This window comes from Candida oxycetoniae, assembly GCF_023343755.2.
Source record: "Candida oxycetoniae strain CBS 10844 chromosome Unknown scaffold15, whole genome shotgun sequence".
Classification (NCBI taxonomy): Eukaryota; Fungi; Ascomycota; class Pichiomycetes; order Serinales; family Debaryomycetaceae; genus Lodderomyces; species Lodderomyces oxycetoniae.
This window is the reverse complement of record NW_026055482.1, coordinates 202,610-219,857: the sequence shown is the minus strand read 5'-3', so window position 1 is coordinate 219,857 and position 17,248 is coordinate 202,610. Positions and strand designations below refer to the sequence as shown.

Genomic DNA, 17,248 nt, shown 5'->3' with positions numbered 1-17,248 from the left:
AATAGTATCTACTATATTACTACACTTTCCAGTTGAAAGACCAAGCAACAAAGTGTTGCTCCACTATCTCGCTCTGCTCGATAGTGTATTTGCTCGATAGTGTATCTGCTCGATAGTGTCTATATTCTTTCCGCTGCCCATATAGCCCCCTTACATATCAATTTAATCCCCTCTGTTATCACCATATACGGCACAGCACTCTCTGCATCATGCTCAATAGCAGTATTCAAATGCTCCAACTCCTCATCTCTAAACTGCAGAATCTTCTCCATAATCTGCCTCACCTCGTCACTATCAAAGTTCATCAACACTCTTAGTTGCTGATTGTAATGCCCTCCAATAACAGTCTCTACTGCTACCGTACATGCCATAGCAGCCTCTTTGCTGAGCGCAGCCGTGGCTGCGCCCATGCCAACAGCGCCTAGCTTCCACAACGGCGTGAGAAGCGAAGGCCTTACCCTTTTTCTCGTTTGGAGTTTATTGAATGTGTTGTGGTGGTGGATCTCCTGCTCCCACATGTGTTTGAGCACGGGCTTTAGGTGGGGGTACTTGTTTGCAAGCACCCAGTATTGGCCCATGTATATATAATTCGCGCCCAACTCCCCAGCCTGGTCAACTCTGATTACTCTGTCTAGATAAGCTAAATGGGCAGGAGAGAGCACATTAGGGACTGCACTAGAAGCAGCAGCAGCACCCGAGACAAACCGTCTAAAGGAGATGGATGGGAGCATTGAGGGCATTGAGGGCATTGTAGAGATCTTTGAAAGCATTGTAAGCATTGTAATAAAATGGTGAGTACTACGTATTCATTGTTTTTTTTGGTGAGGACTCTTTTTCTTTTTCTTCTTTTTTTTTTTTTTTTATTCTTCTATTGGTGTGAATTTTATTTAAAAGAGCTCATAATCTTCAACATAGATACTCCTATATTATATGGTATTTCCTGAGTATCCCTCGAGTTAGTCACTGGCTTGTACTCATTGTTCGGCACCTTTAGGTGCTGAAAGTGTTTGTTCGGCACATCCTTAATCAAGAGCCACTCTACTGGAAACACGCCTTTCCACTTGGAGTGTTCGCACCAAATATCACTTGTCTTTGTATAGTCTATAGGCCCAGTCATTTGAGCAACACCGCAGAACTTTCCCAGTGAGTTGACCAGGAAGAATAAGAATAAAGGAATACTCTCCCCGGAAGGGCAGAGTGTATCGGGAGAAAGCATCTCCCCTTCCGAGAAGATGCTCTTCTGTAAGCTGCTCTTCCTTTCTGGGAAGAGCATCTTTTTGTATGCCGCATCCAATCTTCTATTGCCCAACTCTGTGGATGTCCAGATATGGTGCTGGAACGAGGCATTAATGTCGAGTACATTATACGACTTTATTACAAAGAACCGGGAATACAAAGGAACAGTGAATACTGTTCCCTTGTAGGATTTGAAGAGCAACAGCAGTGGAAGCTGCTGTTGCAGTGGTTGCAATTGCAGCAGCTGCTGCAATCGCGGTGTCTTGTGTGTTTGCAGTGTTTTCCAGATATTTGGTTTCAAAATGAGCGGGAAATGGTCGATTTCAGTCTCAATGGACTGGATAGCATGTAGAGCCCAAGGTGTGCAGTAATCGTATTGGTGCATGATAACACGTAAGTAGTAATAACCAGTAACACGGGTTGCAAATGGAAGACAAGACACTTGTATTTATAGTATAGTATTTGTATTTACGTGTTGCAACAATTGCGGGGAAGAGAAATGATACTATCGAGCAAAGAGAGAAGAGAGAAGAGAGAAGAGAGAAGAGAGAAGAGAGAAGAGAGAAGAGAGAAGAGAGAAGAGAGAAGAGAGAAGAGAGAAGAGCAGTGACTAGGAAAGTGAGACTTATGAAAGGGGAGGAGAGGAGGGGAGAAAAGAAAAGAGAGAAGAGAGAAGAGTAGTGACCATGACAACACCATTCCACTATGAGATTCAAGTAGGATAATGAGACTTGTGTAGAGAGGAGGAGGGGAGGGGAGGTGTATTAATATTAGTATTATGTATGAGGTAGTGAGATGTAGAGGTGTACTAGTGTTTGTGGTAGGTAGTGAGGTGTACGAGTACTAGTAGTTGGTAGTGAGGTGTATTAGTATTAGTAGTAGGTAGTGAGGTGTATTAGTATCAGTATAGAGGGGTATTAGGCAGTGAGGTATAGAGGTGTATTTGATTGACTAGACTCGTTTCACTCGTCTAGTCTCTTCTTTCTCTCTCTACACTCTATCGACTAGACTCGTTACACTAGTCTAGTCTTCTAAAGTGGTCAATCTACTTGGACTAGCTGCCGCCCACACCGCGCCGCATCCAATTTTTCTTTCTTGTGGGGACATACTTACCTTGCCAGTAAAGACATCACACAGAATTAGAATCATACTACAGAGGAGTCTATAGGTATCTACGTTTTCAGTGCTGCTCCACTATCGAGCAGAGCGAGATCATTTCGCGCAGCTACTGCACTATCTCGCTCCTCTCGATAGTATCGATAGTGTCGCTACTAAGTACTCCTCCACCATCTCGCTCCGCTCGATAGTATCGATAGTATCGATAGTGTTGCTACTAAGTACTCCTCCACCATCTCACTCCGCTCGATAGTATCGATAGTATCGATAGTGTTGCTACTAAGTACTCCTCCACCATCTCACTCCGCTCGATAGTGAGGTGTTTCTAGTGCCTTGTTAACAACTGGTCTCTACTATGCTCTTTTTCCTTTTACGCTACCAAATGTAGCTTACAAGTTATAGAGAAGAAATTCTTAATTACAAGATTTAAATGTATAACAGATACATCTTTGTCGCTTAGTTAGTGTTGCTCCACTATCTCGCTTTGCTCGATAGTGTCGTAGTTGTGCTCAACGGGTGAGTAGTCCATTTGTAGTGGATAATTGGTAATTAGTTATGCCTCCTCGAAGGCTTTCATATAGCATTCCATCACAGGATTTACAAAAGGCAAAAGATGCTAGTATCGCAGACCTTAAAATGGTCCAAAGTGAAATCACGTATGATTGGCCACTTATTTTGCAAGATAATGCTAACCCCATAGAAATGGCAATTGCATTATTGGATGATACATCCGTGGGCTTGGCTCATAGGCTACAGGAGTTTTTGGCTATAAAGAATCGAACAGAAGGTGCCTTGCGCAACGTTGTCGATGAACACTATGAGTTGTTCAGTAATAGTATCGGCTCCTACAACATGTTACTTTCAGCTCTTCATCAATCGGAGCAGGACTCAACAGCAATAAGAAACTTTTTGGAGTCGTCTAAAAGGGAGGTGCAAGATCGTACTACTATTTTGCGAGAATTATCGCAATCCTCAGCAAAATATGACGAAATAATTGTCCTATTGGATGCAATCAAAGAATTGAACAAAATCCCCGACGAAATAGAACACTTGATTGCCGATAAGAAAATACACGAAGTGTATGATGTTATAGCGAATGGATACAAAACAGCAGAGAAATACGGTTTGTGGTCCTTGCCAGCTATGAATACTTTAAAAACATATCTTGAACAACAATCAAACAAATTACATGACATGATAATAGACGAGTTGCAAAACGAAATCTACCTGAAAAATGATAGATCAATAAATGCAAGTGGGGTCTCGGCATGGCAGGTACTCATAACTTCGAAAAGTCCGCAAATGGCATCCTTCATAGCATTACTAAATCTGGAAAATTTGGAACAATACGTTTATAACTCGGCAAACTTTGACATATCGGAAGTGGTAAACTATTTGACGCAACCGGTAAACCATTTTTTATCTGTGCAACTACCAGAATTACATAGACATAGCACAAGGAGTGAAGGGGGAGCCTTTGATTATAAGGTGCTATTGGAAAGCACTCTGAGTTCCAGCAGCGAGTCATATTACTACATTTATAAACTTTTATTAACAGCATCAAAATTGGGAAGATTGGACCAGGTAATTGGTGCTTTGATTAGTAGCAATCAACTGGAGTTGCACGGACTAATTATAAGAACTACCGAGGAGGTGAAATCTAGAAATGGTTACGCACTCTCGAAATTAACAAAACTTCTGCATTTGGAAAAAGACGCTTTGTTTGATGTTTTAGCAGGCAACGCATTTAGCGATTCAGCTGTTGTTATATTGCAGGAATTTTTCAGCTCCATAATTGTAAAAATGTTGGCTACGTTTCAAAAACATAAGGTTTTAAACGAAGTGGCATTGCTTTTATCGGGACGTAAACTGGAGTCTACTAGAGCTTCCGCTTCCGCTTCCGCTCCTGCTTCTGCTTCTGCTTCTGCTCCTGCTTCTGCTGCATCCTCAAATTCTGTGTCAAGAGAACTAATGCATATATGGAATACAACAAAAATTGAATTACAAAAATTGATTCAGAGCTATATTCACAATGAGGAAGCGTACACTTTAGGTAATCAAAACAATACCAGCTTGATATCTACAAAACAAAAAAACTTGTTCAAGTTTGAGAATGTTGATTGGAGCTCCACCAAATCTGCACAGGAACTTGCTGTATCGTTGAGTGACATTTTTCCTGGATTTCATATTGACGCTGAGGAGAAGGAGTCAAGGAAGGAGGAGGAACAAACAGAGACGAAGGATGCATTGGCCATGAAGACTCCTTATTTTGAAGATGAAACGTTTGCTGATCTACTTGAAATTCTTGTGCCCAAAAACCTATTCAACATGAGGATTATTTTAGAACCGTTTCTAATATTTGTTGAAGGAGCCAATAGACTTTTCACCAATTTTGCTACGGACAAAAAGCAGTATAACAATAATAATAATAATAATAGAACTGCTTTTGAGTTTTTCGACAAGTTTATGAAGACCTATTTTTTGACATACTTTGAAAATGCGATTGAGTTTGTTTTTGAGAAGCAAATAGGAGGTTACTTTGGTAAAGCAGAAGTTATTGCTTCAGAACCTTCCGGGTTGAAAATGGATTTGGTTTCATTAAGCCCCGATTCTCACTTGAGAATTCTTGGTGGGGAAATTATGCTGAATAATTTTGAGTCAAAACTCATTATTTATGAGAATGCTTATAACTTTAAGGTATTGTTCCTTGGCCTTTGTGTGATCCTCAATACTTCATTGACTTATAGAGAAGAAATATCAAATATGGCACTACGTACGTTGCAATGCTTTGCTACCGAATACAGCAAATTGTTCCAAGAGATATTAGCGTCGAGTGAAGGGCAATTGAATAGAAGACCTGTTCTGCAGGTGAGCAAATGGATGAAATTACATGTACTTACCGAAATAAGTGGTGACATCTTGATATCGAATAGTGAAAACAATAAAGAAAACATACCACAACTTGTAGAAGCCGAAAACAATATGATGTTGTTTGAGATCAAAAACTTGGTCATCAACAAGGATGACCTTCTTGACAGTGAGGCACTTTCTCAAGTTGTTCATCTCTTGTTAACAGCAACATGGTTGATATCGTGGTTGACTTTAGTGAAGAAGGAGTCAAACTATAGCATATATGACGATGAACATAATGAGTCGGTAGAGATTCCAACTGTAGAAAGAATGAGGTACAACTGGTCGTTTTTAGATAATGGGCGGCCCTCGATTACATTCACGGCCAGTCCAAATGATATTACTCAACATGGTATATTTTTGGCCTTGAATCAGGAGAAAAGTATTGAGTTTGAAAGAATTGTGAATACGTTTGAGGCAATAAGGGATCAAACTGTTTTAGCTTTGAGATATGAGTTACGAAGCAAAGCCATCCATTATATTAGTTTGTCATTCCATGCGATGGAATGGGTACCGTCTACCGAACCCGGGGATGCGGATCCCTATGTCGTTGCTTTAAACCAAGAAGTATTTGCAATCGACAATAAGTTGACGAAAGTTTTGAGTGAAGATGAAAAAGAAGGTATATTTGTTGGTTTTAGTCAATTTCTTAATGAACTAATTATCCTCAAATCTTCACAAGTGCAAAAGATTAATAATAATGGAATAAAGAGGATATTATTGAACATTTCAACGATACAGCAAATGTTGAGAAGTCTTTCACCAAATCCAGGGCTTATTGATTTCAACAAATCGTCGATATACTTTGAAATGTTCACTCTCAATGAATTCAACTTGTTAAATCGAATTAAAACCAACTCGCAAAATTTCACAAAGGATCAATACTACAATCTTGCAAGGTTAATCTATAGTGAGAAGTTAGCCGACGGTAATGGTTCTCAATTCAACAAGGGCAAATATAGCGAGTTGGTGAGGAAAATAGATGAGCTGATAGAATAGACCATTATTAATATTAGTTGTAACATATATATATACATACATATATATATATATATAAAGAATTTTTCTTCCTTTCAATATTAACAACAACTTCTAGGTGGTGTACGCTTTATACTAAACTTTTCCAGTAATCTTTCACTGACAAATCTACCGATACCAGATCCTAGAACGACAGCAAAGAAATATGTCAAGGTAAAAGTCATTACAGCCAACATCAAGGTATAACTGAAAAGGTCAGGAATGATACATAAAGCTAACCTTATAACGTTTCTCATTATCTTACTTGCAGTTCCGATATGTGATTTTTTAGATTCATGGCTTGAAGTAGTAGAGTGGATTTCATTTCCAGACTCCAGAACCAAATTTTTATCCAACAGGTCAGTTGTGATTCTTTCTTGTCCTGCTCCGCATGCGCCTGGTTCGCATGCACCTTCTCCTCCTCCGCTTTCAGTTTGGTGCAATTTTGCTCTATGGTTCACAACACCATTTTCAAACTCTTGATATTTTGGATTGACCCATACAACTTCTTCGAGATAGTTTCTGACAAACTCCAACAATCTTGCGAAAAAGGCAGCAAAGAATAGTAATACAAAAATACCAAATGCACCACCTTTTGTCGATGCTGATAAAGTTTCAAACACAACAGGATAGTCCTTAAAATGGGTGGTAAACCACATATGCATGCCACCCATACCTTCTTCACTTGTATGATCATGAGACATGCTCATAGCTGCTTCTGCGGTTTCCATTACCATGTCCATAGTAGCACTAGCTCCTGACATATCCATAGTAGCACTACCTCCTGACATATCCATATGTCTCTTTAAGAAACTCATATTAACTCTATATTCTATTACGTTTAAAATTTGTCTATATACACTTTGTAGACACTTTCTATTTATATGGTATGCTTTTCCCTATATAAAAATCCTTTAAAGTAAGGAAATAACAGCTTGTTTAAATATACTGTAAGTTTTCTTCTTTTTTTTTTTAAAAAAAAAACTATTACCTCGAATTGAAAAGAATTTGATGTTCGAATTTGCTCAAATAAACACCGTTTAACATCTATCCTAACAACTCATAACTAAAAATACATAAACAAGTTAAGATCAACTGACTAAAAACTGAGCAAATTCCTTTATAGCGAGAGTAGCGAAGTAGCGAGTATTTTTTTTTTTTTTTTTTTGCAGCTTTTAATTTTTCACTTGGAAAAAATGAGCAGAATCAGTATTTCCCAATTGGGAACACTGTGCGGTGTTGTGAGCAATATGTTTCTTACCCAATTTAGAGTTAACCGTTAAGAAATTGGTAACTAAGTGATAAACAGGTGAGGACCAAATTATTTGATGAATAAATTATCTATGGGTTAATTATATGAAGGTTATTATGTATGGGTTATATGAGGGTTAATTATATGAGGGTTAATTATATGAGGGTTAATTATATGAGGGTTATATATGAGGGTTAAGCCGTTTGCGTATTTCTCTATAGTATTTTTATTTAGCTGAAACTTGTTAGCTAACTTGTTAGCTAATTAATACGGCGATTCAAGGGGGTATTTAATGGTTAGTTTGATGGTTAGTGGTTTGATACTAATATAGTGGTGCCGAGACGAAACCAGATGAAGGTATCATTGTCTCTTTCTTCCGATATCGGAACTGAAGGCAATTGAGAACGCTAGAGGGACCTAATAGCAACGACACTATCGAGCAGAGCGAGATAGTGGAGCACACCCACACCACGACACTATCAACACTATCGACACTATCAATACTATCGACACTATCGACACTATCAACACTATCTCGCTATGCTCGATAGTGGAGCACACCCACACGGGTTTGATTGCATACTTTATTGTCCCTGGCTTTTTTATCCCTCTCCCCTTCTTACTTTTTCTATATTTTTTTACTCTCTTCAAATATGGTATTACAACTACTTTTTTGTTTCTGTTCTTTTTATATACTTACCCTGCTCTTTTTATCTACTTGCCCTGCTCTTTTTATCCCACTGCTCTTTTTATCCTGATAGAGTCGATAGTGTCGATAGAGTCGGTGGCAGCTAGTGTGCTCCACTATCTCGCTCTGCTCGATAGTGTCGTTCTTATCCCACTGCTCTTCTTATCTACTTACCAATTTCTGCTCTTTTTTTGAAATCACGAAGAAACTTGGTTTTTTTGCAAAAGATTCAAAGGAAAGTGTATACAAAGCCACCCCCCTAAATAGTGTTGCTACAAAGTGTTTCTGCACGATCTCGCTTCGCTCGATAGTATCGATAGTGTTGCTACAAAGTGTTTCTCCACGATCTCGCTTCGCTCGATAGTGTTGATAGTGTTGCTACAAAGTACTCCTCCACTATCTCGCTTCGCTCGATAGTGTTGATAGTGTTGCTACAAAGTGTTTTATCTCGCTTCGCTCCATAGTGTCGAATGTAATAAAGCTTATTATTTTTTATTTTTTTTCCGTTTCTTTCAAAAGTTTTCATACAAGAGTTCCTTCAACTTGTACTCTTCATTCGCCTCGTCAATCTCTTGCCAGTTTCCAATAAAGTCGTCTCCACGAACAATTCCAGGTAAGGTTTTACCTGCAGCTTGTCTTTTCCATATCTTCTTTGCTTCTTCATCGGTTCCCAAGTCTCTATATTCAAACTTAATGCCGTTTGCTTGCAAAATCGTAGCTAATCTATTGGTTCTTGGAACGATTTGCATTCCCCCGGCAAGTGAGGTGAAAAGATAAATTGGAAGAGATTCAAGATGTTTACGGATCTCTTCAGGTGAAATGTCCAAATCGTCTAAATCATCGTCTTCGGCAAGAGATGTTACTGTTGCTGTCGTAGAATCTTGCTTGCTCGTTTTGGTCTCACCAACATCGCCTGATTCTTTGTTCTTTTCAGCAGACTCCAACTCAGCTTTTTCATCAACTGGTATTTTACCCATCGACCCTTTTTCTTTTTCAATCTCAATATTCTTCAAGCCTTTTTCCTCTTCCTCAACAATGTTTTTTAAATCTTCGGGACTATCAGTATCACCCGAAGATGCTAGTAAATTATCTTCTGGTTCCTTTGTTAACTCTTTGAGTTTAGGATTGTGGTTTTCCTCCTTCTCCTCCTCCTCCTTCTTCTCCTCCTCTTCCTTCTTCTCCTCTTCCTTCTCCTCCTCCACCTCCTTTTCTTCTTCTTCCTCTTTTTTCTCCACTTCCTGTTGCGCACCCTTATCAACAGAGCTCTCTGTGTTGCTTTCGATAGACTTTGAGCTTTCTAAAGTCAAGTCTGTAGTTACTCCCTCCTTTTCTAACTCTTCCTTATCAATTTCGACGTAAGGATCATCACCAATTAAAGCTCCCTCTTCTTCCAAAGTCTCGGTGTTGGAATTGTCCTTTTCATTAGTATGACCTTTCGCATTTTCAATGTCTTCATCAATCAAATCTTCATGCGTAGCATTTGCATTCACTTGTTCCAGTTCCGATTCCTCTTTTTTCTCAGCACTTGCTTTGTGATTATCCTTTTTAACTGTACTCTCTCCTTTTTCCTTATCGTTTTCAACGTCTTTTTCCGTCTCCTCTGTCAATGGCAAAAAGTTGGTACCATTAGCATCTTTACCGCTCAAAACATTTTTAACCATATTATCCAATTGATCAATGGAAGCATAGGGGTCATCAGTCACCAATGCTCCTTCTGCAATCAATGTATCAGTAGTAGCATCATTCTTCTCATCTTTTGCATTATTAAGAGGTCTTGCTCTTGATCTAGATCTAGAAATGGACCTTAAATAATTAGTGGAAGAGGCTGATCTCGATGCGTATAAACGGTCCGAAGCAGGTAACTTTGATGCAGGCGAGTCAACTTCGAAATTTGTGTAATCACCAGTTGTTACCAATGATGGATCTCTAGTTAACGACCCCGATTCGTATTCCGAGACAAAAGCTGGATTGGCGGCTTGTTCGGCTTCTGCAGCAGCAATGGACTCACCCATTGTTGGTCTTGTGTGTCTTGTGCGTCTGTCCTCCTCCTCCTCTTCTTCCTCTTCCTCTTCCTCTTCCTCTTCCTCTTCCTTTTCCTTTTCCTTTTCCTTTTCCTTTTCCTTTACCTCCTCCTTTTCCTTTTCCTCCTCCTCCTCCTTTTCTACCTTTTCCTCTTTCTCTTCTTCTTCCTCTACATCTGGTGTCTCTTTATTTGATACTTCCAAAGGCGACTCATATTGGGTTGGATCTTCGCTATGCACATATTTATAAGATTCACCCTTAGCCAAATGTGGTATTGATGAGTTAACTGAAGATCTTGATGAAGAGCGGTCGGCTGCTCTTGTTATGGGATTTCTTGATCTTGATCTTGATCTTGCACGTTCAGTATGAAACGTTGGAGTGTGTAAACTCCCTTCCAATCGTTGTTGCTGAGCTGCGGATAGAACATGATGGTTTGTTTTATGAGACGATGTTGAAGAATTTGGTGACGATATCTTTTGGTGTGGTGTAGACAGACTTGAACGAGGTAATTTGTGCAAATCATGAGATTTTACGTGGCTCAATAGATCGTTATGGTCCTTTATTTCCTGATCCAATTGATACTCCGACAAATTGGGAGTGGAATAATCCTCCTGTTGATAGAAAGTTTTTGCTGGTTTATTTAATGATGACGACAATAACGATGACTCTGTTGTGGATTCTAAAGACTCGATTGGTTTCATATCACTACCAAACTCGTTCTCGTTGTTCAGCACAAGTTTTACACTGGTTTCTTTAGCAGGCTCCTTCCCTTTCAATTCTTCTACTTTAGCTTTAGCTTTAGCTTCATCTTGTTTCTTTTTAGCAGTGTATTGAGCATCCTTCTTGACACCACCATCGTTATCCAAGAATTTTTCAAAATCCTCCTCTGATCCTAATAAGGCACCTTCATTAATCAAATCATCCAATGACGCAGTGACTGCTGGATTCAATCTTCTAAGTCTCGATTTAGACTTTGATCTAGATGATTGATATTTTTCTGGATGAATATAGTTTCGGTGAGGTGAATCGTCAGCTGACCGGATTGAGGAGCCAACTAATGAAGGAGACTCTGATCTTTCTACTGATTCCAATTGTTCTTCCAAATTCATTACTGACTATCTGAAAGGGGGGGTGGGGGGGTGGTGGTTCCAAGGTCAATGCAAACTTATTTGTAAATGTATTCCAAGAAAAATATATATACACAATAGAATATGTAATAGGTTTTATGTATTGTTATTATCTTGCGATTAGGTTTATTGAATGGAATCAAGGTTCAATTTTTCTTTCCAATTTCAACGATAACGATTTGTGGCACCAATTAAAAAAAAAGGGGGCAAAGAATCGAGCTAATGGTTGTAGCGGAAATTTGGAAAGAGAGAGAATCAAGAGAGTATCAAGAGAGTATCAAGAGAGAATGGAAAGAAATCGCTCAAAGTTTCACTCTTGGTGCGGGTCACATTAAAACGGCGTGTTTATGAATTAGCAGTAATAAAGTGATAACGTAGCTACTTTTTAATGATAACTAGCGACTTTTGAAGAAAATAACACCATTTTTTATATGTATGTGCTATACATTTTTAGTTGTAGTTACTACTAATTACTTGTTAGTGTAGAGGTATCTCAAAGCTGTGGATTCAATTCAGACAAGGATTGGAGCACACCGACTAGCTTCAATAGAGCTCTACTATCAAGTAGAGCTCTATTGAAGAGAGTCATTTTTTAACAAAATACACTTTCTCATTGACATAAAAGTTGACCAACTTCACTATCGAGCAGAGCGAGATAGTTTTATAAAAAGCTACAAAGTGCTCCACTATCGAGCAGAGCGAGATAGTGATATAAAAAGTTACTGAGTGTTGCTCCACTCTATCGCGACACTATCGAGCAAAGCGAGATAGAGGAGCAGCACTGACTAATGACACTATCGAGTAGAGTGAGATAGTGTTATAAAAAGTTACTGAGTACTGCCCCACTATCTCACTCTGCTCGATAGTGTTATAAAAAGCTATTGAGTACTGCTCCACTCTCTCGCTCTGCTCGATAGTGTCATAAAAAGCCACTAGGTATTGCTCCACTCTCTCGCTCTGCTCGATAGTGTCCTTCATCTTTGCAATTTCTATATGGCGTTTATCTACTACATCTAAATTGCTTATAAAAAACTAATTCTCTATTGGTCAGCTCTATGAAAATTGTAATATTTTGAAAAACTGATTTTTGAGTACAAGACAACACTATTGGTGTAGTTGACGCTACTACACTATCGAGCGAAACGAGATAGCGGAGCAGCCCTGACTACACTAACTGCCACCACTAGCTTGTTCAATTATACTAATCGATTGAGCCTCCTAAAATAAATCGAGGTAATCATTATTCTAGTATATTTCGAATACATTTACAGCTTCATCTACATTTACAGCTCTTCATATACACTATCCCTCTTTGTCTAAATTTACTGCTTTTCATTTGGATCCCTCTTCATCTACATTTGCTGCTTTTATCTAGATCCCTCTTTATCTACATTTACTGCTCTTCATCTAGATCCCTCTTCATCTACATTTACTGCTCTTTATCTACATTTACTGCTCTTTATCTACATTTACTGCTCTTTATCTACATTTACTGCTCTTTATCTACATTTACTGCTCTTTATCTACATTTACTGCTCTTTATCTACATTTACTGCTCTTTATCTACATTTACTGCTCTTCATCTACATTTACTGCTCTTCAACTAGATCCCTCTTCATCTACACTATCTCGCTCTGCTCGATAGGGGAGTGGCTTGGCTCGCTCTGCTCAATAGTGTCCTTCGGCACGACTTTCTACCACGTTCGCCACCAGCAGAGAATGAGAAAGAAAAAAAAAACCCCAAAGTTTTTTTTATATATAAATCATCACTATAGGAAAAAAAAAAAAGTATATCTTATAGTTCAAAGGTAATAAGTAACCATTGAAAAAAATGCCTAGACAAAGAAGATCAGCTCCAGCTCCAAGACAACAAACAAGATCAGCTCACACTGCTGCTTCTTACCCAACTCATCATCAGCCACAGCAACATTCTCAGCACCCGCCAGCTGCTGCTGCTGCCAATCATGCGCCAACTTCACAAGGACCCGGCTTGTTTGGTCAAATGGCCTCAACCGCGGCAGGTGTAGCTGTTGGATCAACTATTGGTCATACTTTGGGCGCTGGTATCTCGAGTATATTTGGTGGTGGAGGTAGCAGAGAACAAGCGGTTGAACAACAGCCTCAACAACAACAACAAAATTTGGCTCCATATCAACAACAAAACTCGGTTCAAAATCAAGAACAAACAAGAAACTGTGATTTAGATGCTAGAAATTTCACCAGATGTTTGGAAGAAACCGATGGAAATGTACAAAATTGTGGTTTCTACTTACAACAGTTGAAAGCTTGTCAAGAAGCAGCTAGGCAATATTAGACCAAAATATAAAAGGATCATGTGTATAGGAAAATAGCAGTAGGCTGAAAACAAAAACGTATATCAATAACAATATACATATATATAAATATTCATCCACTTTGAAACTTCACCTCTATACAACTCTTTTACGTCTTGGAGTTTTGTTTTGATGAATAGTACCAGTAGCCGGCCCCCACCCAATCCTAACAAGGCCAATACACCAACTGCATTGTTGTTGTTGCTGCTGGCACTACTCCTGCTGCCATTTGCGTTCTTTTTTTCTTCACTTTGATGAATTTAAATTATCGTGTTCAATGTCATCTACAACAGGAGACTGCTCAACTACTTCTTCAATCTTGTGATCGATTTCGTGGTTGCCCAAGTTGACAACATCGGCATCGTTGATTTTGGGGTTAACTGAAGATTGAATATATTTATCATGATTGGCCGATTTTTTCGGTTTTGATGATCCTGCTTGTTGACTTTTCCCAATCGAAATATCAATTGGTTTGCTATTGCCTCTATCTTCATGCAACTCATGTGCAGCACTCACGGCCTCGCCACCGTGCACAACATGTGCCTCGTTTGCTTCAACTTTATGCGATGAGTTACTCTCTTTTGTGAACAATTCCCTTTCGACAGATTTAGCCTTCTCATGAGCTATATCTTGCTTTACTGCTTCTCTGCTAATTAGAGGTACTTTCTGTTCGGTTTTGGGGATAAAATCGTATTTAAATTCCCACTCATTAATCGATGTTTGCGAGGGTAACCTAAATGAATCAATTGTGGAAGAATCACCTTTTGCCCGGATAATCTTTGAAACGGTGAACGACCTTGCTGAAGTCGTTGAAACCGCTGCAATTCTCTTAGCCGACTGTTTGAACATTCAAAATCGTCTTAAACCCACACAAACAACTATATGAACCCTTGAAATAAAAAAAACTTAAATTCTAGACCCTGTCTATATTTTTCCAAAGAGAACAAGGGGGAAGATGGAGGGGGGGGGAGCGATGCAACCCTCATTTACCCCACTTCATCGGCAAGGGAAAAAAAGAAAAACACAATTGGTAGCCCGTTCCGGATTATCTAGCTCTGAAAAAACACGATTGGTAGCCCGTTCCGGATTATGTAGCTCCGGGGGGAAAAAAAACTATTATATATGTTCTTCTTTGTATATTTTATTACAGTTACGTTTATGAAATAATAAGAGATATATATATATATGTGATATAAATATCATAATATTATAAAAATGATAATTTTCAAACCACGTGATATTAATATTGATATAGAAATAGATAAAGGCTTTAAAATTGTTGAGTATGATTCTATCTTTGGTATTAAGAAATATATTTTTGATAATTATAGAGAAGCTAGTGGCATATATATAATATATACTAGAAATAAGAAATTCAGAATTCAGTCTACGTCAACTCCTTTTAGTTATCATCTTATATTACCTTTTACAATGGCAGATCAAGATTATCTTTATGCTTGTTATGCAAAAGATCTAGATTTATATGATAAAATAGTAGAGCACAGCAAACTTTGCAATCATGAGAGTTGTAATATCTGATCCAATTAAAGCTTATGTTTATAATAATAAAAAAATTGAATCTAATGAATTAATAATAGTCAATGTAAAAAATGAAGATGAAATTATCAATGATTTTATTGATAATGAAATATTTCATTGTATTTCATATTATATAGTAGTTAAAGATGACATAAGATTATATTTTTCGATAGACAAAAGTTTTATTATTATAAATGAAAAAGATATATTCAAAATTAAATATGGGGTTCAAACTCATAAATGTGATGTATATAATTGCAAAGAAGAACATAGTGATGAAGATTATAAATATAGTGCTTATCATGAAATCAACAGAAGAACATGTAAATGTAGAAATGATTACTATTTCTATTTTATAAATGGGGAATATGAGTTTTATTTTAGAACTATATCTAAATTTCAAAAATATGGGTCCTTTGACAAACCTATTAGATTCAAATTCACTTATGATATTAAGAAAATGTTGGGTATCGAGTAGCTTCAGAAAAAACTACACCGTGTATGTAATTACTTATTATATTTGTTAGAGTTATATAATGATGATTTCTTAAATCTACATCAGCAAATATACCAGTCAACCATTTCTTCTCATTCTTTGATAAACCTCCCCAATCAAATTTTTTAGTAATATATTCATTATATAATTCAGCTGCTGCACTTTCTAATATTCCTTCTAATAAAGAAGAAGGATTACCAGCTATTAACATCATCATGTTTATATAATGTTCAGTCTTTTTTATATTTTTCTTATTACTATAATTTTTCTGATAAGATTCTATTAAAGTATTCCAACAACTATAAACTATATATGTATACTTTTTTTTATACCTCATAGTCTACACCGGCAGTGGTGTTTTTGTTTAACAAATCTTCAAGATATAAAGTCGGGGGTCTCAATGTAGTTTGCGTGCTCTTATTACCTGCACTTGAGCCCAGGTTATATTCTGAATCCTTACCACTTCCATTATAACTTGATACAACAGTATTGCTATCATTGAATGGTAGCGGCGAAGAGCCATCGGCAAAAGATTTCAACAAAAGCGATGAATTGTTGTTCTGTTGCTGCTTATACATTGTAGTAGTAGTAGTAGTAGTATTACCAATGTTGATATTTGACCCGTCTCCCAACATCATATCCAACTTGGTCAAATCCAAACTTGGATTTTGAAACATTGATCTACGAAATTGTTTCTTATCAGACAATAGCTGACCTTGTAGGGATTTTCCCTGGGAGTTTGTCGATGATGAAGATATGGAAATCGATGACGCATTGAGTGATTTGGAGTATGGGAATGTATATGTATTTGACTGTACATCACCAAAAAAGATACTCAGATTATTATCATTTGCAAAATAAGTTTCCTTTTCTCGTCGTGCTTTTGATGAGTATATAAAGTATGTGGTTATTCGAAATATAATCACCGCTATTAACATGGCTCCCAATATACATCCAACTATAATGAATACCAAGCCCAGGGGTAGATTCAGCTTGTGAATATACGGATTAGTTAAATTTGGGATTGAGGTAATCTCTAAACTCGGCTGCAGCGAAACGGAAGACAATGCTGGCATTGAACTAAGGTCTGCTGGAGTATTAGAGTCATCTCGCTTAACCACTTTTTCTAATACATCCGATACAATTGTTTGTGGAATACGATCCACCATATTAGACCCCATTTTCTGTCAAAAACACCTAGGGGAGAGGGGCTATAAACTTGAAGGTAAAAAAGAAAAAGAAAAAGTACAAGTTTAAAAAAAAAACTCTAATCATTATCATCATTAGAGTAGGTTGTTCTTTTTTGACACCTCGAGGTAAGAGGTAATATATTATTCATCTAAACCAATTGACACCCTTTCCGGTGTCTCTTTATTTTTCTTTCTTTTTTTGCTGTTTGTAGACGTTCAACGGATACGGAATTTCAGGGTTTCAATATTATTGTTTTTTTCGAGAAATACAACACGCATGAAATAAAAGTGGTAATTTTTTGGACGTGTTTTCTATTCACGA

General features: G+C 37.7%; 8 protein-coding genes across 8 annotated transcripts; 3 read left to right on the top strand and 5 right to left on the bottom strand. All coding sequences in view use genetic code 12, as the record gives it.

Annotated features, from left to right (window-relative positions):
- Nucleotides 1-119: 119 nt before the first annotated feature.
- On the bottom strand, nucleotides 120-770 carry KGF56_004367 (putative monooxygenase; the record flags this gene model as incomplete). Its single annotated transcript, XM_049325798.1, has 1 exon — nucleotides 120-770. One exon carries the CDS (start codon nucleotides 768-770, stop codon nucleotides 120-122), a length of 651 nt encoding a protein of 216 aa, XP_049178653.1.
- Nucleotides 771-2,907: 2,137 nt separating this feature from the next.
- On the top strand, nucleotides 2,908-6,261 carry SEC8 (exocyst subunit; the record flags this gene model as incomplete). The annotated part of the gene is made up of 1 exon (XM_049325797.1): nucleotides 2,908-6,261. One exon carries the CDS (start codon nucleotides 2,908-2,910, stop codon nucleotides 6,259-6,261), a length of 3,354 nt encoding a protein of 1,117 aa, XP_049178652.1.
- Nucleotides 6,262-6,341: 80 nt separating this feature from the next.
- Nucleotides 6,342-7,097, bottom strand: CTR1 (high-affinity Cu transporter; the record flags this gene model as incomplete). Its single annotated transcript, XM_049325796.1, has 1 exon — nucleotides 6,342-7,097. One exon carries the CDS (start codon nucleotides 7,095-7,097, stop codon nucleotides 6,342-6,344), a length of 756 nt encoding a protein of 251 aa, XP_049178651.1.
- A 1,634-nt stretch (nucleotides 7,098-8,731) lies between these two features.
- Nucleotides 8,732-11,350, bottom strand: KGF56_004364 (uncharacterized protein; the record flags this gene model as incomplete). The annotated part of the gene is made up of 1 exon (XM_049325795.1): nucleotides 8,732-11,350. The coding sequence occupies one exon, from the start codon at nucleotides 11,348-11,350 to the stop codon at nucleotides 8,732-8,734; it is 2,619 nt and encodes an 872-aa protein (XP_049178650.1).
- A 1,849-nt stretch (nucleotides 11,351-13,199) lies between these two features.
- KGF56_004363 (uncharacterized protein) lies at nucleotides 13,200-13,682 on the top strand (the record flags this gene model as incomplete). Its single annotated transcript, XM_049325794.1, has 1 exon — nucleotides 13,200-13,682. The coding sequence occupies one exon, from the start codon at nucleotides 13,200-13,202 to the stop codon at nucleotides 13,680-13,682; it is 483 nt and encodes a 160-aa protein (XP_049178649.1).
- Nucleotides 13,683-13,947: 265 nt separating this feature from the next.
- Nucleotides 13,948-14,550, bottom strand: KGF56_004362 (uncharacterized protein; the record flags this gene model as incomplete). Its single annotated transcript, XM_049325793.1, has 1 exon — nucleotides 13,948-14,550. One exon carries the CDS (start codon nucleotides 14,548-14,550, stop codon nucleotides 13,948-13,950), a length of 603 nt encoding a protein of 200 aa, XP_049178648.1.
- Nucleotides 14,551-15,220: 670 nt separating this feature from the next.
- KGF56_004361 (uncharacterized protein) lies at nucleotides 15,221-15,718 on the top strand (the record flags this gene model as incomplete). Its single annotated transcript, XM_049325792.1, has 1 exon — nucleotides 15,221-15,718. One exon carries the CDS (start codon nucleotides 15,221-15,223, stop codon nucleotides 15,716-15,718), a length of 498 nt encoding a protein of 165 aa, XP_049178647.1.
- Nucleotides 15,719-16,062: 344 nt separating this feature from the next.
- On the bottom strand, nucleotides 16,063-16,917 carry KGF56_004360 (pheromone-regulated protein; the record flags this gene model as incomplete). Its single annotated transcript, XM_049325791.1, has 1 exon — nucleotides 16,063-16,917. One exon carries the CDS (start codon nucleotides 16,915-16,917, stop codon nucleotides 16,063-16,065), a length of 855 nt encoding a protein of 284 aa, XP_049178646.1.
- Nucleotides 16,918-17,248: the final 331 nt, after the last annotated feature.